The sequence below is a fragment of the Saccostrea cucullata genome, unplaced genomic scaffold, assembly GCF_032062105.1.
Source record: "Saccostrea cucullata isolate Sc308-1 unplaced genomic scaffold, CSIRO_AGI_Scuc_v1 ctg3553, whole genome shotgun sequence".
Lineage (NCBI taxonomy): Eukaryota > Metazoa > Mollusca > Bivalvia > Ostreida > Ostreidae > Saccostrea > Saccostrea cuccullata.
In genome coordinates this window covers 1-23,776 of record NW_026932561.1, presented here as the reverse complement: position 1 = coordinate 23,776, position 23,776 = coordinate 1, and the positions used below count along the sequence as shown (strand labels likewise).

The 23,776-nt window shown below is 34.0% G+C and overlaps 1 protein-coding gene across 1 annotated transcript; it reads right to left on the bottom strand.

The window, feature by feature from the left end:
- Window positions 1-12,407: 12,407 nt before the first annotated feature.
- Window positions 12,408-23,379, bottom strand: LOC134235404 (actin-related protein 6-like). Its single transcript, XM_062717534.1, has 13 exons — window positions 23,241-23,379; window positions 21,217-21,280; window positions 20,948-21,048; window positions 20,455-20,554; window positions 20,283-20,349; window positions 19,551-19,661; window positions 19,249-19,345; window positions 18,379-18,477; window positions 16,566-16,686; window positions 15,670-15,793; window positions 14,801-14,876; window positions 13,586-13,648; window positions 12,408-13,176 (listed from the first exon to the last, which is right to left on the bottom strand). Exons 1-13 carry the CDS (start codon window positions 23,312-23,314, stop codon window positions 13,047-13,049), a joined length of 1,227 nt encoding a protein of 408 aa, XP_062573518.1. The 5' UTR covers window positions 23,315-23,379; the 3' UTR covers window positions 12,408-13,046.
- Between the last annotated feature and the right edge of the window lie 397 nt (window positions 23,380-23,776).

Genomic DNA, 23,776 nt, shown 5'->3' with positions numbered 1-23,776 from the left:
TCATTTCAACATACGTTATTTTTAATCATTAAATAATACTTATATATATACATATATATATATATATGTGTGTGTGTGTGTGTGCATAATTTACTGGTTTCCATTCCTTACACGTTCTGTACGAGCGGTTGAGTAACTTTTTAAGCACGCACCTGCTATTTATATGACCATGTCATGTGACATAAAAACCACACAGATCCACCACTCTGTTCACACAAGAAATACCCATAACGACAATAATAATAATTATGAAATGCATTTATTCTTTGAAAATATTTCCCTCTGCCCCTGGATATTAAACAAACTAACTACATGAAAAGGTATGATGAGGAAGGGTATTCTCTCCAAAGTTTTGAAATTCGTGACCCAAAGGTCAGGGGTTCCGGTGTTACTGTGGGGCTATATAAACTGTAAAGTTTAAATTCATTAAAGAGGCTGTTGGGGGGCATTTATTTTCAGACTATTTTGATCTCCTTTAAAAGAAGAGCTCCATACAAAGATATACAAAAATGATCAAATTTTAAAACTAAAATGTATAAATTTTTTCTTTGCCAGATGATAGTTGACAGCTTATGATACCGTATCTAAAAAAATAAGTTAAAACTGATGGTTAATTTGTGGTTAATTTGTTGACCCCCAGCCTCCTTAATTCTTTAAAAAAAATCTTCCTCTCTGCTCCTGGATATTAATTAAACTAACTACATATAGTTATAATAAGCAAGGGAGCGTCTTCCAGAATTATAAATTTCAAGGCCCCTGGCTCATGGGTACCATGTTATTTGTAGACAATACTGTAATTGAATTAATGCTTTGAAATTTGTTCTTTGGTATAAACCAATTTTTTTTTTACGAACAATGGTCCTTTTTTTCAAAATTGTGAGGGTTTTTGTGGTCAATGAGCACTACTAATTATTGCTAATTATTACCACTTATTTGAAATGAAAGTTTTAAAGTTTTACAAGATGTTCAGATGACCTATAAGGTCCATAGGCCTCTTGTCGTGTTCTTAAGTGAACCTCTAGCGTCTCGTTAATATGCATTTTATCTGTACCCTCTGGTCCGCCCTTGTTTTTTTAGGTGTCTGTTGGTTAAGACGGGTCTAGAATCGTTGATGCTTTATCTCTCTGCATTCATATAATTTTTTAATGTCTGATTTCTTTAAAAATGTACAACAAAGGGGGCCACTGGTCTCCCTATTTATGTACAATACAAGGTGACCTCTGGTCCCCCTTGTGATGTAAAATATAGAGTGACCTAAGGTCCTCATAATGATCTACAACATAGGGTGACCTCTGACCCCCTATTGATGTATAAGGCGACCTCCGTTTCCCCTTATGATGTACAATATAATCTGACGTCTGCTCTTGTACAGTATAGGGTGACATATGGTCACCTTTCTGTTGTACAATGTAAAGATGACCATTAGTCTCCATAATGAAATAACATACAAGGTAACCTTTGGTCAACTTATTGATGTACATTATTAGTTTACCTCTGGTCCACCTAGTAACAAACGTTAAAACTGAACTGAAGGCTCTGCCCCCCTACTGATGTACAATATAAGGTGACCCCTGGTTCCCCCTACTGTTGTACAACATCAGGTGACCCCTGGTCCCCCTACTGATGTTCCCTACTTATGTACAATATGAGGTGACCTCTGTTCCCCTTCTGATGTACATAAATAGTGTCCTCTGGTCCCCCTACTGATGTACAATATAAGGTGCCCTCTGCTCCCACTACTGATGTACATTCTTAGGTGTCCTCTAGTCCCCCTACTGATGTACAATATAAGGTGACCTCTGGTCCCCCTACTGATGTACAATACAGGGTTACCTCTGGTCCCCCTATTGATGTAAAGTGTAATATTAAGTGTCCTCAGATCCCTTACTGATGTTCAATATAAGGTGACCACAGGTCTCCTACTGATCTACCATATAAGGTGACCTTTGGTCCCCCTACTGAAGTCCCCTACTCATGTTAAATATAAGGTGTCCTCTAGGTCCCCTACTGATGTCCCCCTACTGATTTAGAATATGAGGTGAACCCTAGTCCCCCTACCAATGTACGATATATGGTGTCCTCTGGTCCCCCTACTGATGTACAATATAAGGTTACCTCTGGTCCCTCTATTGATATGCAATATAAGGTGACCTCTAGTCCCCTTTCTGATGTCCCCTACTGATGTACAATATAAGGTGCCCTCTGGTCCCGCTATTAATCTAAAGTGTAATATTAGGTGTCCTCTGGCCCCCCTACTGATGTACAATACAGGGTTACCTCTGGCCCCCCTATTGATGTAAAGTGTAATATTAAGTGTCCTCTGGACCCCTACTGAAGTTCAATATAAGGTGACCACAGGTCCCCTACTAATGTACTATATAAGGTGACCTCTGGTCCCTCTACTGATGTCCCCTACTGATGTTAAACATAAGGTGACTTCTGGGTCCCCTACTAATGACCCCTACTGATATACAATATAAGGTGCCCTCTGGTCCCCATATTGATCTAAAGTGTAATATTAGGTGTCCTCTGGTCCCCTACTGATGTTCAATATAAGGTATCCTATTGCCCCCCTACTGATATACAATATAAGGTTACATCTGGTCCCCCTGATGATCTATGATATAAGGTGTCCTCTGTTCCCCCTACTTCTACAAAATAAGGTAACCCCTGGTCCCCCTACTGATGCACAATTTAAGATGACCCCTGGTCTCCCTACTGATGTACAATATGTACATATAAAGTGAACCCTGGTCCCTCTACTGATGTACAATAAAAGGTGTCCTCTTGTCGACCATATGATGTATAATATAAGGTAACCTCTGGTCCCCCTATTGATGTACCTTATAAGGTGACCACAGGTCCCCTACTGATGTATAATATAAGGTGACCTCTGGTCCCCCTACTGATGTCCCCTACTGATGTTAAACATAAGGTGTCTTCTGGGTCCCCTACTGATGTCCCCTACTGATGACCCTTACTGATGTACAATATAAGGTGCCCTCTGGTCCCCATATTGATCTAAAGTGTAATATATTAGGTGTCTTCTGATCCCCTACTGATGTTCAATATAAGGTGACCACAGGTCCCCCTACTGATGTACTATATAAGGTGACCTCTGGTTCCCCTACTGATGAACAATATAAGGTATCCTATTGTCCCCCTACTGATGTACAATATAAGGTATCCTATTGTCCCCCTACTGATATACAATATAAGGTTACTTCTGGTCCCCCTACTGATGTACAAAATAAGGTGGCCTCTGGTCTCCCATATGATGTAGAACAGAAGATGACATCTGGTTTTCCTTTTGATGTACAATATAAAGTGTCCTATGGTCGCCCTAAAGATGTACAACATAAAGTGACCTCTGGTTTTATTAACTTTTTGTTACCTCTGGTATTCGCATAAAGATTATGGAAACAAGCGGAAGTCTTATATTGTCCATGAATAAGGATTTCATACTTCACAAATTGTAGTATATGAATGAGACAAAGGTAATCTTATGTCGTACATTATTACGATGTTATTGAAAGTTGTAAGTAGGCAATAATTTAAAATCATGGTATGTGTAGAATTATTTTTCAAATCCTCTCACAAAAAGAATTGCGACTCTAATTTTTTGACCGAGGAAAAAGTGCTTCTCCGAATTCTCTAAATGTACTTGTATGTAATTGGAATTTGGAGGATTAGTCAACTTGCTTGTCTTCAAATACAGTATATGTATCCCAAAGTTAAATAACAATTGGTGCATTTTTAAAATTTTATTTCCTTTTTTTAATGTAGTTTTGATGGGTTTATGAATTTGATGTGTTAATACCAGGGAAAGGGGAGGAGAACTCCATGCAGCCCCAAACTTTGTAATACAGGGTGTACATCTTCTTTGTAAGATAAATAAAAATCAGGGATTTCCGGCAAAGAGTGTTAAAGTGATGAGGTCGCCTATTAAAGCATGACCTGATAAAGTAGATAAAAGAGACATTAAATACTTTATTAACAAATAATTATTCCATTATGTTAAAGGATTGGTGAAAAGTCCGAGCGAAATGAAAAGGGGGTGCTAGGGGGCAAAATCTTCACCCCCACCCCCCGTTTATTAGAGATCTGCGAATGCAGAGACTGGACGTACGCGTACGTCGTTTACCCTGAGTCGCTTACTATTAGTAAGGAGATCAGAGGTTAGGCACTGTGTAATATAAATATTATAACCTTACATGGAATAATAAAATCATAGGGGAGACCACAGGTCACCCAACATAATCCATAAATGTTAAACTCTAATATATCATATATCTTATAATATTGCAGTTAATATTGCTCAGCAACCCCCTCCCCCTCTTTGTTTTCTAATACCCATCACAGATGGTTATTCCCTTGACAAAAATAAATTTTCTGTGTTTTTTTTTACACTGAAAAGGCTTCACAGTATTACGATTTATTCTATTTTAACTTTACGTATGCAACGGACTACATTTTGTAGCGGAGTAAACAGACCCGATAGACGTGAACTGCGCGGGGGACCTAAGGTCCTAGTTCAGCGTACGTTTTATCCTTCTGCGTTTGAGGTATTGATTGTGACGTCACAATGCCGCTGCACGCGCAACGACCCTCCAGTGAATACGGCCTCAAATCAGGGGCCCGTTTTACAAAAGAACTCACGACTAAGACCTAAAACTTAAGATTGTTGTAAAATTTTGAAAAAGTAATAATCCTTTTTGAAATTGGTTGTGTAAAAAATTCTTACCACTTTCCTTTTAAAAAGTTTAAAAGAATTTTTGATATAATGTTAATTAAAAAGTTATATGAATAATTAAATTTGGTCTTAAGTCGTAAGTCCTTTTGTAAAACAGGCCCCTGGTGAATATGAAGTGTTATGAACAGTCTGCGCTTGTAAAGATTATATAGGGAATATAAATAGACTATATAATAAATATTAACGTTGTTAACTATAGTTCACAGTCCGTAACTATAGTTTACAACCAATAAACCTAGTTTATCGACTGTGAAACTATGTTGAGCTCATTTTGTGAATTTTGCGTGCCATACCAAGACCCAAATACATGTGTTAAAAAAAAATAGCTTTTCACGCCCTACTGCAATGAAACGCATTGAAGTGGTAAAATTTTCCGTTTGGATAAAACGTTCTGAGTCATGTTTTGAACGTCATTTATAAAATTATGACACGCCTTACTCTTTAGAAACGAAAGAGAAACATTCGTCGAAATGTTTTAGGGCACCCAAATCTTCGCGACAAGCAACATGAGTTGTCACTGAAATGGAATTTGTTAAAGTTATAAGCATGATAAGAGGGAGTTAGAGAGTCCCCACTTCTGTAAAACACGTTATTGTAACGAATTTGTACATAATTATTAATATAATTTATCATGCATATTGGAGTTACCATAACATAACTTATCGGTCGAACACGTGCTTACTCAGTGTTTATGAAGACGGTCAATTTGATAAGCTATTATATTTTTGGAATACCTGTGATACAGGTATTCTAATGAATAATTTGCCCGAGTCTGTCTTTTTTAAAGAAATGGTTGTGTCATTATATGAAAATCAACTTCTACCCTACTATATCCATACAGCTCAACACACTTTTTAAACTCACATGGTTCTCCGCAAAAAATAAGGCCACATTGATAAAAACAAAGATTATTATAGAAGATTTACAATTAGAGAGCTGAAGACAAAGATTGTTAAATCGTTAAATCAATTAAGGTTTCTTAAGTGAAACGACTATAAGAAAAAATTAAACAAGTATTGAATTAAGAGCTACGTTTTTGCTATAAAAAAAACCCATTACTTTCAAAAGAACAGAAACAAAGACGTTTGCAATGGGCAAGACATCACAAAGACATAACAAAGAAAGATTGGGAAAGTGTTATGATTTCAGACGAAAGTTCATTCAAGTCTTACATTGACAGGAAATATCGTCGAATTTGGAGAAGAAACGCTGAAAAGTATGATTCAAAATGCCTAAAGTTTACTATTAAACACCCCACCTAAATTTTATGCTGGGGAGTTTTTGGAGCAAACGGAGTTGGGGTTTTGAAAAAATATGAGGGAACACTAAATTCCAGCATATATCAAGAAGAAATTATCGACAATTTAAAAACAACGTGTGAATGTTTAGTGTTTCCCAAAACATCGTACATATTTCAACAAGATCTTGCTCCATAACACAATTCAAAGAGTACTAGAAATTTTCTTGAAAGTAATAGAATACACACTCTTCCCGGCCAGGTAACAGTCAGGATCTCAATCCTATCGAAACATTTGGGCTAAAATAAAAAGAGGACTGTCCAAGAAATTCCCCTCTAAGAAGGAAGACATGTTGGAACAGATACAACAAATGTGGTACACAGTTGAGAAAGAATTTTGCATGGACCTTGTTCATAGCATGCCTGACAGAATAAAAGCAGTGATAAAAGTAAAGGGTGGAGCTACCAAATATTAATTGTATAATGAAGAGCAAGAGCAATCTTATGCATAAAATGTCCCTGTACATATATAAATTAATTAATTATCACCCTCTTCCGCATTTCATTTATAAAAATAAAGTAGACACTTGGTGCTTTTATTTTCTATAATAAAATTCCATTTTGAGAATCTAGATATTGAAAAACAGGTTTGTGAAATTGCAATGTTCTTGAAATTTGCGTATTTGACTACATTTAGCAAAGAATTAAAATATGAGCACAGCCCACGATCCAAAAAATAAAGCATGTTTTTTGATCTTCAGAAACAGAGCTATCCTTATGTATTTACATATTTTGGATCAGAGGTTGTGCTCTATGTGAAATTTTGAAAAAATGCTTCAACTTTAGGTCATTTTCAAAGGAATTTACAAGATATGAGGAAAATGGCGCATTTTATGACGTCATAATGCATTGACTAGAAGGGAAATTACGTCACGATTAATATATACGTGGTCACCAACACTCCAAGTAATAAATACTGCATTTGCAATTTAAACTGATCGGTTTTGATTTTTCAGAAATTCTCAGGGCCAAATAAGGCCCTAAATGGCACTTGCTCGTGAGTTTAAAAAGTGTGTTGAGCTGTACAATATTGTTAAAGGAGAAAAACCCAGGTCACATTTCCAAAAACGACCAACGGCCGACGGTTTTTGAAGCAAAAATGGTATTCTTCGGGTGACAGTCGGCAGTTCATCTGCCGCTGTCTTGTCCGATTTTGACCTCTTTCTGTCGGCCGACTAATTTTGTGTCCATCGGTCCAAGTTATGATTTTTTCTGCGTCTGTGGCCGATTCCTTCTATTGAAGTTATCCGTCGCCTTACCTTCGATCATTGTTCGACCATCGGCGGTCAGTTTATTAAGTCGGTCGTCCGTCGTTCGACAATAAGGGTGTCCAAAATTTCGGCCGACGGTTAAAATCAAACTGTAGCTCAGAGCTCGATGATCGGGCGATGATTGGCCGACTTGTGAATATTTAACCTATTGAGGATACATAACACAAACAAAATGTTGATGCATGGATTGATATATATTTTTTGAACGGAAATAGCATAATTTATCCGTAAGATAAAAGAAATCTTAAGTAATCTTTGCTGCTAGATTTGCGCCATTTGTCGTTATGCAATTCTTTAAAAATTTTGCACACATTTTTTTCAACATTGAGTCACAATCTTACAAAATTCTGCCACTTTGCCTTGCAAACATTACTCACGCCATCTATCTGATTGTAGATCTAAGAAACATATTGCTGATTGTTTGGGAGTTGAACTATGTTCATCTCCAATGGTCATCATGCATTTAACATGCGCGGTGATTTGTGTTGATTATATAGAGCCGAAAGCGAGGCTACTGTGTCGACCGATTTACTCCGATGATATTCAACAGAAACCATGCATAAACACAAATAGTTCATGTCATTTTCTCCTGAATTGATCTAATTTTCATAATGTAAGTAAATGTAATGATAAAGTAATCTTATTTTGAATATTAGATTTCGTTCAAAGTAAAACTAAATTATTAAGAATCTCAAAAGTTTTTCGTAATGGAACTCATCTTAGTGTAGCGTCATACACTGAACAGAGATACGAACGACAACTCTACATACTGACAGCAAGCGGTACATCTAGTCTTCGACGCCCGACGGTACCGGATTTTTGTAATTTTATTCTTTTTTACAGGTGCACAGAATTTATTCAAACTTTTCATGAACATTTTCTTGGTTTGAATGAATGCATTAATGCATAAAAACTTTAGGAAGCATGCGTATTTACTGTTTATCCCGCTTCAAACAAATTTGTAGATTGCTGATTGGATGAAAGCTGATCACATGACGCCCTGAAATTTTCCGTATTACATCTCCGTCCAGGCGTAATATGAAAATCGGGCACGCGATTCCGTTCGCAGCGTTGTTATTGTAAATAAAAATGGCGTCTAAGAAACGGTTTACGTAGGTAGTTTATTTAAATTTCTTGTTACTGTAACGATATTTTATGTTGATTGTTATTGGAAAAAACTTAATATTTTCATAATATGCAAAAATATTCTTTTTATATCGATAAAGGTCTTCAGCAGGATAAATTCGTAACACAGTCAGTTAGTGACCTAATACGGATTCATACAGGGTCTGAAATGGAAATCCGTATTGGGACTCGGCTTCGCCTCGCCCAATACGGATTTCCATTTCAGACCCTGTATGAATCCGTATATATTAGGTCACTAACTGACTGTGTAACTAATAATACAGGGAAATTTTCGCCCCCGTTTTATTTTCGCCCCTTTCGCCCTACGATCTTTTGGGCGAATTTAAAACGGGGCGAATTCAAAGAATACAGTATAATTTCTTAAACTTAAACAAAACTATGATTGGGCGAATTTAAAACGGGGCAAAATTGTTTGCAAGTGTGAAAGGGCGAAAATAAGACGGGGCGAAAATAGCCCTGTATACAGTATTACTAAATCAGCAGTATCACCTGCTAAAAGCGGTAAATCTAGTACTGTTATAAATGTTAAAACCAAAAAGGGACACCGATGTTTTCGTAAAATCGCGATTTAACGCACACAACCTCTCACATATACCACTGTTTTTATGTTTGGTCATTGAATATTTGTTTTTAACTTGGTATTGCTTTTTTCTTCACAATATTAAAAAAAATTAAGTTCTGACGTACTCCATGTATAATGTTCGTGTGATTGAAATACATTCATATTCAAAGAGAAGTTTTATATAACAAACATGTTAGCTCTTAAAAGGTTGCTGTGTTAAAATCCGCATTTTATCAACATTGATATTATTCCTGCGAAGCTGAAATTTTCATAACACATGGGTACAGGTGCCAAGGAAAAATATATTACAAATTTGAAGACTGTGAGCAGTGAATAATATAAATGATCAACCGCCTCTAATATGAATATAATGGCAGTGTCCATGTTTTGCAATGGGAAACCCAAAATATGTGTAGGATGAAAATTAAAGTAATGGAGGGTGTACAACGGCAATATGTAATAAAGATTCTATGAAAATTTCGTTCAGTGGTGTAAGAGGAGTTGCGGATAAGAGATGGGTATACCTAAAGCGTAACAAACAGATGGACGCAAATCCCGATTAATAAATACCCTTTAAAGCAGGGGATATAAATAAAGACTAATGTAGGCAGGCAAGCATTATGGCCCATGCATTTTTTTTTTGCTATTTAATGTCTCTGAATGTCTTTCTCAAGATTGTTGCAACTCAAAAATATGAAACAATTGTCTGTATTTGAAATATTAATATTGTTCACTCACTTAACCTCCCAATCCAAGATTTTATTTTACACCATGTTTAACTCCCATGAGTGCTTTCAGTACTTTGATTTTTGTGTTATTTATCCAAGTCATCGGTGTTCCTAGAAATTAATGTGACAGCTCCGTGTCGTCGCTATGCCTACGTGACAAGTCTGTGTGACTCACACACCAATAACTCACAAAAAACTTAATTACTAAACAAATTAAGGTAGGACCTATGTCGGAAAAGTCTTAATCACAAGATTTTCAAACTTTTCAAAATGAAAAATTAGCACTCGCTTATCAATCAGTCAAAAGCACATGACGACATGTTTCCTTGTTATTAAATGTAGTGCAGTCTGTGAAACATGGAATGGTATTTAGTACTGCGACTAAACATTTTACGTCATTTTTAGGGGTACTTGTCATAAAGGGAATATCAAAATCTCAAAAATACTTATTTAAACATCTTCGTTCGTTGATGTCCCGTGGGGATCCGGGTTAGAATAGGTCCTCAGTACCCCCTTGCTTGTCGTAAAAGGCGACTAAATGGGGCGGTCCTTCGGATGAGACCGTATAAACCGAGGCCCCGTGTTACAGCAGGTGTGGCACGATAAAGATCCCTCCCTGCTCAATGGCCCTGAGTGCCGAGCATAGGCCCAAATTTGCAGCCCTTCACCGGCAATGGTGACGTCTCCATATCAGTGAAATATTCTGGAGAGGGACGTTAAACAGTATACAATCAATCAATCAATCAATCGTTCGTTGACTTCATTGACTGAACAGTATTAAACCGGATACCTATATTAAATTTGATATTGATTTAAAGAAGAGGCCATGAACATACTAATTACCGTTTTCTGAGAGACTGTAGGCAATCTGGATACATTTCCTTTGTAGAATATGAGAAAAACTCCCATATTCATGACTGGTTTTCTTAATTTTTCATTGAAAATGACAGTTTAAAATACAGTTTTTCATCATGTTTATCTGCAAATTATGCCCCGAAACACCTTACTCGACCAACCTAAAGTTGTAAAGCATCAATAAAGGAATTTATTTCTCAAGTTTGATAAATCTGTAGGCACCTTTCATTTACTAGATCTTGACCTTAAAGTAAAATTCTAATGTCATCTTTGGTCAATCAACTTGCCTTTCAATCCCTAATCTTAGACATATTTTAAACAACCTGTATAAATTATTTTATTTGTGTCCGTTTCCTTTATGTAAACAGATTATAAATTTTTTTTAAATGTCTAGAAATAGAGAATGAAGGCCATTGATTGGCTGATGCTGGAAAGTGCAAAGTGCAAGCTGCAAAGAAAATCGCGTCATATATGTATACCGGAGTATTGCAGGTTCTTTGCATTACGAGATCTGTAGCATTATGGTTTAGAACTGTAGTATCAAAAACATATCACAACAGTTCTACGTCCAGGTATAAGATGACCCACAAAACCACGTCCTCCACTAAAAGCAATTTTCCAAATATAAGCATCTTTACTTAACACCTCTTCAACCACGAACTCGCATCCCCACAGACTAATATATTTCGACAAATCCATGAGATTACGACCCCATTAAAATACAGTGTAAGTGTTTCTATAGTATACGACAAATTTTCAAATTTATTTCCCGAATTCATATAGTGATGTCCTTGTAAATGTATATAGATTTGAGAGTGCATATTTTTCGTCTCAGTCCATCTGTTTTGCCCCTAAAACTTCAACTTTCAACATTGCTTTTGTACAATTGGTTATAAGGTTTTTGATGTCTTTCTTGTAATATGACCTTTCTCTGGATGTCAACATTTTACCTTGACCTTAAAGGTGAAGGGGGATAATCAAAACTTACAAATTTACCAAGTCTGTGAACCCCTATCAAGCAACTAAATAGATCTTTTATAGATTATCTTAATTCAAGACTCATATACAATTAAGGATTAAGGCCAGATGATACAAACAATTTTTTTCTTTGGGGGAGAATAAGTATTATGTCACAAGTTTAGAAAAGTGGATTAGTTTTAGAATTTTTTCTCCTAAGAACTGGAAAATGAAGTAGACTTGTAAAATTTTACTAATATTTCAATGAAAAAACAAATATGAGGAAAGGCAAAATGGTAAAAATTAGCCCATATGATATAGGCTGATTTATACCATTTTGCTTTTCCTATTATAATTCACCTGGCTTGGTATATTTTTCTGATGTTTATATTATATATTTTGCACTAAGCTAACATATTCTGAAATTTGTTTTCACCTGTAAACCTTTACTGAGTGTGTTTTATCCATTTTCATAATTTTATTGAAATATTACTAATTTTTCCAAGTCTATTTCATTTTCCAATTCTTAGGAGAAAGAATTCTAAGAATTATCCAATATTTTAAACTTGTAACATGATATTAAGTCTCCTCAAAAGATAAAATTTGTTTGTATCATCTGTCCTTAATATATATATGGTTGTTGTCATCAATCGTTTATGCATAATTCTGCATATTCAACATAGTTTAAAAACTTTCTAATAGTTATTGTTCACCTGCTTTCATTTAATTTAATTAATTCTTTAATTTTCATGTAGACATGTAACTTTACACCTATAAAACCATGCAGTAAAAATAAAAAAATATTAAATAAATCATTATATTTTAGGTTATTAAATGCTTTTTACCATTTTTTAAATTTATTTTGTGTTTCCATGTAGATTCTTTGCCACATTTATTAGATTTACATCAAAAAATTACTGTGTGACAATAATTGCAACCATTTTTTCACAAAAAAAAAATCAAATTGATATACATGTATATGTACCATATAATGAACTGAACACATTGTGGAATTTCATCCTATATAAACAAATTTTATCCATGCAATTAAGCTATTTTCTAAGATGTTAACAAGCAAATACCTTCCAATCTGTAATTTTCTCAGACTTTCAGTATCCTTTTGGTCCCCTTTACAAACGGGAAACTTATTCGATATTTTTTTTAAAGTAAAATACATTGTTTCAAAAAGATATTTAAGCACACTGTTCATCATAAAAAATTACAATTCATTTACAATACTATTACTACCTTGAACAGTACTTCCAGACAGTACTTGATAAAATCACACATTCTTCTGAGTTTTTATCTTTAACATCATGGAAAGAGGTTCTTACTATTCGGGGTATTCCTGAAAGACATTTTGCTTCTACTTTGGATTCTTCCAGTATTTCAGAGTCAAAGCTCACATTTTCTATTGGTGGTTTAGAGTTGTTCACCTGAACAAATTATTTCCTTCACAGAACTCTTCAGTTGATTGTCAGATATCAAAAGTTTCAGCACAAATACTGTGACCATGTTCTTCGTACTGCTCCCTGGTGATGGCCATTTTCTTATATTCCTCAGTATTAGCTAGCATCCTCCCACCTTCCCACGCATAAGTTACTGGACTGCAAAATAGGATGAGATTGTCATTCAGATTAAATTTTACCTCACTTTATTGGTAGGGAAAACCAACATGAAGAACCGTCCTATTTTTTTGTTTTCTTCTTTTTATTAAGGGAGGCGGGTCAAAAAAACTAAAATACTGAAATGGTCTGTATCATTGTGTTTGTTACCATAATTTATATACTGTGAATGTATTATATTTGGGGTATGATATTTGGCGGAAATTCAATTTTCAACAAGTTAGCGTAGATTTGATTTAGCCCTGTCTGAATTTGCTAGTTATAAAGGTTAAAATACAAGACATTCAGCGAAGTACTTGAATTAACGGACTCTGCTTTCCGCCAAAATCACTAAATAGAATACACCGCTAAATGTAATGCGTTTACAGTTTGTAAAGAATGAAAAACTTACTTGCTCGGCATTTTAGTTGAGATGTCATATTCTTCAGGTGCCATACTTCTTACATCAGCATAACTAACAAAACATAAATACTTATAAAAGTTTGAAGGAAGGGGATTTATGCTAACTGCAGGCATTGTGGATAACATAGATAAAAGGGGATGATACTTTCAACTTACTTCCAGATTTCCATGGTATATAAGATTACCATGGTATTCAAGATAATCATTCTAGATATTGTAATAATTTACTGGCTTTTTTTATCAATTAAACTAATTGATGCATGAAAACACTGACAGATTTTCCAAACCACTGAATAAAAGGCAGAAACCAATGTACAAAAGATATTCTCTTCCTTGACAAAAAGAAATATTTATAGTAAATATTGCCATAGAATTGGATTTAGTTTTCTGCAGATTGTAAAATTTAAATTGCATTTACTGATAAGAGTTTATTCTATACAATAATTGACTTTTGATGAGGTTCTACTCGTGACTATACAGACCAAAAAGTCAATAACCGTTTTATTAAATGATGAGGAATTTTACAACACTGCTGACTCTTTCATTCTTGTCTCCATAAAATATAAACATCCATAATGTAAAGTGTAATTACACTTTTTACATGTTGATATACTTCAACAGCTAAACAAATATTAGTTAAAAAGTTAAAAACAATATTAATAAACAATAAATACTCAACCATTTACTTTCAAAAGTTCTTAATCTCCTTGGTAATGGCGTCTGACATGTTTACATTCACACTGACACATGCTTTGAAACACGCAATCTGATTGGTCGAAAAAACTGTAAGCAACTCTATGGTTGGTCGAGAGGGAAAACCCGAATAAACCTCCCAGAACGTCATTTGAGGTGAACTCACTCTGAGGTACACACCAGTAAATGGCGTCTAGACCAATCAGAGAGCACCAAAATTCCTTATCATTTAATAATATAAATAAATGACTAGAAGATGAACTTGATGAGGGTCATATTTTGGCAGCTTCCCTACATCCTGTTGTGTGCCAAAGTTGGATTTTATGTAAAATAATTTATTGCATACTGATAGCATTAATCCATGATTGCACCAAATATAGTGTCAATCTTATGTGTGCACCAAGGTTTGAATACATAAAAATAAGTACAAAGACCCCATTTGATATCAAAAATTTTCCAAGCTACAATGTACACAAGGATGGAAATTGTACATAAAAGTACATATACTTACAATCTCTCAGAGAAGCCTGGTAGTAAACAATTTCCACCAGTCAATACAATGTTAGAATACATATGAGGCCGCATCTCTGAAAAATTAAAAAAGTCAATGAAAGAGAAATCAATCCTGCATTTTTTTTTTAAATCAGTTAAGAAGAAATCAGGCCAAAAAATAGTCTTGTTTCCTGCTACCAGTCGGGAAAAAAACAGTGTAGGTAGGTAGGAATTTTTTTTTTTTTTTTTTCATTCTATTTTACTTTTTCAAACAGTATTTTTTGGATAAGAACTATTACAAAACCAAATTTAAAATGTCATAGCTAGGTCGATATAATCTTTTAAAATGAATTTCCATGTCTTTTGATGCACATCTCAAGTGGAATTTTATGAAAGTTCATGTTTTAAACATGAAATAAAACTTGAAATATATATTTCTTTCACTTTTGGAACTTTAAATTCCTGCAGTTTCGAATTTTTTCCCCAAAAGCTAAAAAAACTTTAGGGTTGGGTGCAAAAAAATAGGGTAGGTCGGGTAGCAGGAAACAAGTACAGTAAACTGAAATGAAAATATTGTATGTTTACTTCAAAAAGCAGGCTTCATTTTTAGCAGCTTTGTACAGTATATCAAAATTTATATTGAAGTTTCACCTTTCAAATACATGTACATGAATTTGCTTCACCAGAATACTGCATATAGTGCAAGTAGAGTGCATATTGATGTTTTAAGTGACATGGTCTATAGCCTTGAACATAATTTGATACAAATGAAACCAAATCCCCTTTCCTTTAATATGAGGCAATTGATTTAGCTCCCAAACTTTGATTATCCCAGTATGGCTGAAAATTTACAGAACCATTTTAGAGTTATTGTAGAATATAACTGACCTTCAGGCAGAGTGCTGATGGCGTACACTAGGGCCTCAGCCACCCCCATCTCCTGTACCCCTACATCTGATGGGTGAAACAGCAGCTCTGGTATGGCAAACCTCTCATTGTTCATACGAATTATCTACAATAGAGAAAATATAGCATCTTAAAGGTTAAATAAGCTATGGGTTATGAATACAAACTGAATTTCCAAGTCTTTCCAATTGCAAGAAAATAGTTGGCATAATTATCCAAAATTAATTTCCTCCTGTATGATTTTTACTATTTCCACCTTTTTTCTTGATAACTAAACATCTACGTTAAAACACACTTTAGAGCAAACACATTTATACACTGAATTGATACTTTAATACAGCAAAATGAATTTCATTTTCAAAAGATTTAAAATAATATTGTTAACTTAACAGATATTACAAATTACATTAATTTTATAACAAACTAAAATTGTCCATTCCTGGCACTTTGATACAAGTATGCTTTATTGTATTTTTTTTCCACATCTGCCCCCATCTCTGAGGGTTCAGGATTACTGAAAATCTTTTTTTATTTGCAAGAACTTTATTTTTGTGTAATTACACGAGACAGTTTGATCATGAAAATTTCATTTTTGCATATACATATGTAATAGCATTCCTAAGATTTATATATAGCAAAAATCACAATTCATGAAAATTTTGCCTCACTTATAAAGAGTTGATGGCAATCTTGCGAAAATAAGGTGTTGCGAATATTAAGTGATCTACAGTAAATGTTTGACCCTGTATATCATTGACCCGCTCCCCATCTCTGAAGGTTCATTACATGTGTATTAAATGTTTAACCCTGTATATTACTGGCCTGCTCCCTATATCTGAGGCTTCAGGATTCAATGTTTGACCCTGTTTATTACTGACCTGCTCTCCGTCCTTGGCCCTCCCCGTGGTTTCCTCCTGGGGTCGGACGTATCCCCTCTTGATGTGGGTGTAGTCAGGCAGGACATAGTCCCGGGCTATTGTGTTCTCTTTACCTCTCTTTCTGTTGGATTATAATTCAGATATCAAGCACGCATGTCATAAGTGTATTTGGTTTATACATGTACTGTGGAGTCATATGATATGGTTTTCGTATCAACAATTGTGGTCACAATGGTTTTTGCATGAAATTGATAAAGTCATAGAAAGTGCATTCATGTTATAAAAAAGGTAAAATTGTGATAGTTCCAAGTAAAACAAGATGAAGAAACTCCCATAGTTTGTGTGGTTGGACATTTTTTTTTTATCCAACTTATCCTGTATTTTCATTTCCTTCATCAAGGCTCATGGATAGCAAACACACACTTATTGGATAAAGAATAATAACTAGACATAAAACATGGGAGATCCTATATCTAACACATATTTTTGTTTGTTTTAAATGATTATCGAAGTTTTAGCAAAATATTTTTGTTGTTACTAATTTTACATGCACAAATCCAAAGTTGTTCCCCTTGACACTGCCAAAGTTATAATTGATCAGTATGCAGGCATCATGCTTGCCATTCCTACCTGCCTGCAAATGATATTCTAATTTCAAAATAAGTAAAAAAAACTTCCATCTAAGTATGGCTCCTATATTTTATTTCACACCAACCCAAATATCTTTGATAAAATATGACACTGCATCCGCAGCACTGTTAAGGCTTACTATAAGAAATCAACGGAAAATAGAAGTGCAAAAACGGGAATTGTTTTTAAAACTGAATTTATTTTTATTCAGCTGTTTTATTATCACAGAATTTAAATACTTATGGAAAAAGCATAGTATAACCTACTCTGTACTGTATGAAGTTTGGTCCCATCGATGGGCAGTCACGTGATGAATGCATAGTACGTGTACTGAATGTAGGTCATTAACAAATTTCAATATCGCAAGGGCATACCCTATTTAAAATTAAAAACTCAAGCTATTAATTGTTTCTGCACACTTTGTACTTTCTGGAAAGTGCTGCTGCTTTGAATAGAATTCGCGTTTTAATAGTTAAACTTTCAAGTAAATAGGCCCATGTCGAAATATGTTTGACTTTTACCAACTATTTTGTGTACTTATTAAGTCACGCTCTCGATTTAAAGAAAGCAGCAGCACTTTTCAAGTTAAGGAACATATCCTTTATTTATATTCAAAAAATGGTCAAGATTTATTTAGTGTACGCCCTTGCGAAAGAGCGATTTAATGAGGCACCTCGATGTAAAATATACCTAGCCTGAACATAAAAACATGACAGAATTATTTAAATACATTCTCTCGATAGTAAATGAATAATCGAACTAAACAAAGGATATACATTGGTATTCTTAGATAATTTAAAACCTGTAAATAATATTCTGTTTTATAATAAAACGCATTTTTCATTGTTAAAAAATTCACAAATCTGCCTCTCACAGCACATGAAATACGTCATTTTTACCAAAATGATGTCATGATTAACAAGTTCATCGAGATCAGTGATTTGTTTATAACCAGCTGTATGGGATTTAACTAGCAACTCTTTTTTATGCATTGATAAGTTTTATTGTTGTTTATTATGCTAATACAGTTTAAAGTTGCAAATTATTTCATTTTCGGGTAATATGAGGAATACATAAAAAAGCATATTTTTGTGTGACGTCACAGTAAACCTTTCCCGTATAAATTAGGCCCCGCCCCCTTTTTCTAGCCTTAACAGTGCTGCGTCCTTACTGTACAACTTACTTGGCAGTTTCCATATCTTTCATGAATTGAGTAGATACATAACACACATCTTCCTTCACTTGATTTATTACGTATGTTTCATCCATTACCATCAATTGTCTGAAAATGATATAAAGTATTGTCAAAAATATTCTGAAGGCAACATAGGAGTTATTTAAATTGCACACTGAATTTTTACAAAACACTTTAATTTTTAAAAAGTTTGTTATATGCATGTACATTGCATCACTAAATACTTGTACTTTACGTTTAATCTTAGAATACATAAATCATAATGATATGATATATCCAGACTTTATTCAACGATAACCATGTTTATGTAGAATATACGTTTCGCCGACCAGAAAAATACCAATCCTTTTATGACTCGCCTATAAGTCGGACATAGACTTTTGGGCTAAAATTTAACTACCAAAAAAACGACTAATAGGCGAGTATACACGGTAGATTATTCTAACAGATCAAATGAGCCTCAATACAAAATACATGCATTCAGATAAATTTGTAGCAACCAAAAAGAAAACCATGTATTCTCGGTTAAAAAAAGTTTTAAAATAAACTTTTAAGTTGAACCAAAACTTTCAATATTGCAATCCTTACTTAAAAAATTCTCAATCAGAAAAAGTTTGCAGTGTCATATATAACAAAAACTTATTTGTACATGTATACTATACAATAATTTTGATGGATTGAGTAATCAGTATTGTTGGCAATATTTCAGTCTTATTTGGCATTTTGAAGTTTCTACATAACTTCTTCTTGTAGAGAAATCATACCCGGTATATAAAACCTGAATTAAAGCAATATCTAATTTTATGGTACTTGTTAAAGTGTATTCTGTAGTTAATGTAATAGCTTACGTATTCTGACTTCTTCAAATAAAATGGCATCACAGTTACACGGACATTTTCCGTGGTTTCTTGAAAGACACTGGTTATTCTCATAAAGGAAAGCGTACTGATCTCCTCTAAAATACCAAACTTCAATGTCTCGCACAAAAAATAAGTCAACATCGATTTTATAAATTGTAAATTTTGATTGGAATGCTTATAATCATAAACACATTTTTTAAGTTAATGAAGTAAATTGTAATTTTTTGAATAATACAGATTGTATTTTCTAAATAGCAAATTCTTGGATCATATTAAGGAAGCTGAATGTATAAGACCCACCAATGAATGCAGCTGTATTATTCTGCCATTTAGAGAACAGTTTGTTGTCTATGATGGGATTTTCTGTGCTCTGGTAGGGCAGAATATCCTCGTGAGGAACTAAATCAACACCTAAAAATAATTTTAAAAAAAAGTGGTTATAGTTCTACATATAATGATGACATTGGTTAATGATAAGTAGCACTTCTCTCTCACTGTTACAGAGTAATTACATGTACTTCGCTTGTTGTCTTATATAACAGAGTTACATAAACATTATGTTTCAGTCATCCTCGTCTTTTAGATTCTTTTCAAATACCTCAGTTCAAATGTGGAATAAATTTTGCATTAGAAAGGTACAGGTTTAGTACTTGTTTATATAGTTCAGGGTCACAATTCACCTCGTGATCTAACTACACATGCCTTGATTTTGACTGTATTCCACATAATCTCTTCTCCAATAAGATTCATTTCAAAGATATTTATCAAAAGATATTTAAGATGAAGTTTAATTCCAGTCCCTGTGACCTTGATCTTCATTCTTGTCAAAAGTAACCAAGGACATTACACTCCTTTATAATCAGAAATTTCTCATGGACCCAGTTCATATGTATGTGTTTAAAGGTTCTACACTGCAGAAAGCAGAGATATAGGTATACATGTAGTATGAACTTGAAAAAAATGGACAAACAGACAAATATATCATTTGGACTGATGGAATTTTAAGGAGAGAAAATCTATCATTTTACATACCTCTAACATGGACTAAAAATTTACTCATTTTGTTTGTAACATCACTTGCAGTATAAGTTCTTTGGACCTATTAAAAAAGTACAATTGAATATTCAATATCCCCAAGATTATTACTATACGTGTATGTTTTATTGGTCTGAGAAATCAAGAGACAAGAGTTTGTATTACATACACTAACATCATTCCTGCGAATATCTCTCTCGTCACACAATACATGATAATACTTATGTTTCTTCTCTTTCTTCCTGCCTCCTAGGAAGCCACCTGTTTTTCTACAAAGTAAAATTTTGCAAACATTGTCATCCTAATGTCAAGCTCTGGTGATTTTCATATTTACTATTATCAACGTGTTTCTCATTTGCCAAAACTGATAATTTACTTTAAAATGTTGATATCAAAATATAGCATATATATTTTAAGTCTTATCTTACAAATATTACTGGATAATAAAAAGAATGGTTTCCTTAGATGGTGATTGCTTACATATGACCTAATTCTGACGGCTCCTTACTCTAAAGTGTGGCTGACCAGATTAACTGTCAGAATTCTCCCATCACGTTTAGAAACAATGTTTAATGAATTGTCATTAGATACATTGTACTTGCCTTGTTCTGGGGTGTCTTTTATGTGAAAGGTGGTTTCTGAATTGTCTTTAAGATACTTACATACTGTCTAGACCTTGTTCTGGTGGTTCTGTTATGTGAAGAGTGGCAGGATTTTGTCCAAATATAACTCCTCTGTAGCCAAAAGTTTTATTGATGAATGTCTAAAACAGATGATGAATCTCATTATCTAATGAGCTGCATAAATTTTGTCGCTTTTCTGATATAGGTATCAGAATACATTTGAATCTTTATTGAAATTTTTTTTACAACTGATTTTTAAATTTTTTTAGTATGTTATAAATGTAATTACTGTTACCATGGCAACATACCTCTCCAATTTCGTAAGCTTCATGCTCTTCTTTCTCCTCAAGTGCTGGTCCAACAGCTACACAACTACAAAAAATGTCAGTTTAACATCAATTTGCCATGTATAAGTATCTTGGACATCAACAGACCATCTTACAGAGTGAATCCCAGCTCAAACACTGTCAGTTAGATTATTCTAACTAGTGATAGATTATTTACAATAATACATGTACATGATACTATACTCCAACTACCAGGTAATACATTTTTGATATTTTATGTACTAGGAAAATGTAAGAACCAGTTTCGTTTCACCTTATCTGATTGGTTAAAGATTTAAACTGTATTACAATTAACCAATCAGATAAGGCAAAACAGAAGAGCGACTCCAAAACCTCCTTCAAGTCTAGATGTACCAAATGTCATGTGGAGTTTGATGAGCCCGATCTTAATTAAAACTGAATCAGTATCTGCTCTCATCCTAACGGTCGCACCGTCAACAAATTAGAGCTATAGTTACTGCAGCAAGCTAGCTATTAGATAGAATGTTCTATCGTTAAAATGATAAATGTCCTACGGACCTATTCTTCAAAATCATTTCGGAGCGGATCCGCTCCGATTTGCTACATTGCAAGTATATGGGACGTATTCTAACTGTGGTGAGGGTTTGTACGCAGCAATGTTAAGGCGTGAATAAGGGGGCGGGGCCTAATTTATACTGGAAAAGTTTACTGTGACGTCACACAATAATATCACTTTTATGTATTTCTTATTATACCTGAAAATGAAATAGTTTGCAATTTTTTAGCCGTATTAGCATAATCAACAACAATAAAACTTATCAAAGCATTTAAAAAACTTGCTAGTTAAATCCCATGTGGCTGGTTATAGACAAAGCACTGATCGCGATGAACTTGTAAACATGACGTCATTTTGGTAAAAATGACGTACTTCATGTGCTGTGAGAGGCAGATTTAACATTTTTTTAACAATGAAAGATGTGTTTTACTATTAAACGGAATATTATTTACAGGTTTTAAATAGTCGATTAATAACAATGCATATCCTTTGTTTAATGCGATTATTAATTAACTATCAAGAGAATGTATTTTATTAATTATGCTGTGTTTTTATGTACAGGTTACGTACATTTTACATCGAGATGCCTCATAAAACCGCACTTTCGCAAGGGCATACACTTAATAGATCTTAACCATTATTTGATTATAGATAAAGGATATTTTTCTTAACTTGAAAAGTGCTGCTGCTTTCTTTAAATCGAGGGCGTGATTTAATAAGTACACAAAATATTTGGTAAAAGTCAAACATATTTCGACATTGGCTTATTTACCTGAAATTTTAACTATTAAAACGCAAATTCCATTTAAAGCAGCAGCACTTTTCAGAAACTACAAAGTGTGCAGAAACAAATAATAACTTGAATTTTTAATTTCAACCTGTGTATGCCATTGCGATATTAAAATTTGTGCATGACCTACATTCAGTACACGAATTATGCATTCATCACGTGACTGTCCATCGATCGGACCAAACTTCATACAGTACAGAGTGGGTTATACTATGCTATTTCCATAAGCATTTGTGTTCTGTGATAATAAAACAGCTTAATTAAAATAAATTAAGTTTTAAAAAGATCTCCCTTTTTTGCACGTCTATTTTCCGTTGATTTCTCATAGTAGGCCTTAACAGTGCTGCGTACCGAGACACACCAGTTAGATTATTCTAACTATATATACATCAAAATGATATTTTCTGCACACCCTGAGAAAAATGTTTTTTAATAGAAATAAATCAATTTGGTAGCTAAATAAAGCTACCTCAGGTAGGTAAATAGAGCTATGTAGGTAAATCAAGCTACGTAGCTAAATCTAGTGATTGTTCCAGAGTTGTGTGTATAGCTGTGACTGTGCACATTGCCAATCAACATCTTTTAAAAATTTTGTATTTGTATCAACAATGACATATAAAATATATTATTTTTATTCAGATAAATATCATGACAAACATTCTTTCTCTTTTCTCTTACCTCGGTTCTTTATCTGTGGCATACCCCACTTTAGCTGTGCCCGCTCCATTGTCTAACACCACTGTCGCCATCATCAAAACATGACCCGAGGTTTTTCGAACTAAACACACGGTTTACGACAAGCTGAAAAGTAGCGCTTGCAGAGAATGTTAAGATGATATCATGTAAGCAGTATAAAATCTACCAATATTTTATTATAACTGTATTTTTTATGTTTATATCCGTTCACGGTAAATCAATGTGTATTTTAAGAAAACGGCATTGTTTAACGACAACTGACTTGAATGGCGGGAAATTCTAATGTGGCGGATCTAAGAAAGGTTAAAAGTGGTTGATCGTGATATATTAGCTAAAACTGCATTTGGGTAGAGAAAATACATAAATAGTATAATTTCACTTCTAAATTTGTATTACAAATTTACATAGTCGTAGTCAAAAACTGACCAAAGACTCAAGATTTAAGAATGGGGAGGGGGGGGGGGGTCATTTTGCGTCTATCTGCTTACATTTTTTTCTCGTTGACAAGATAATATATT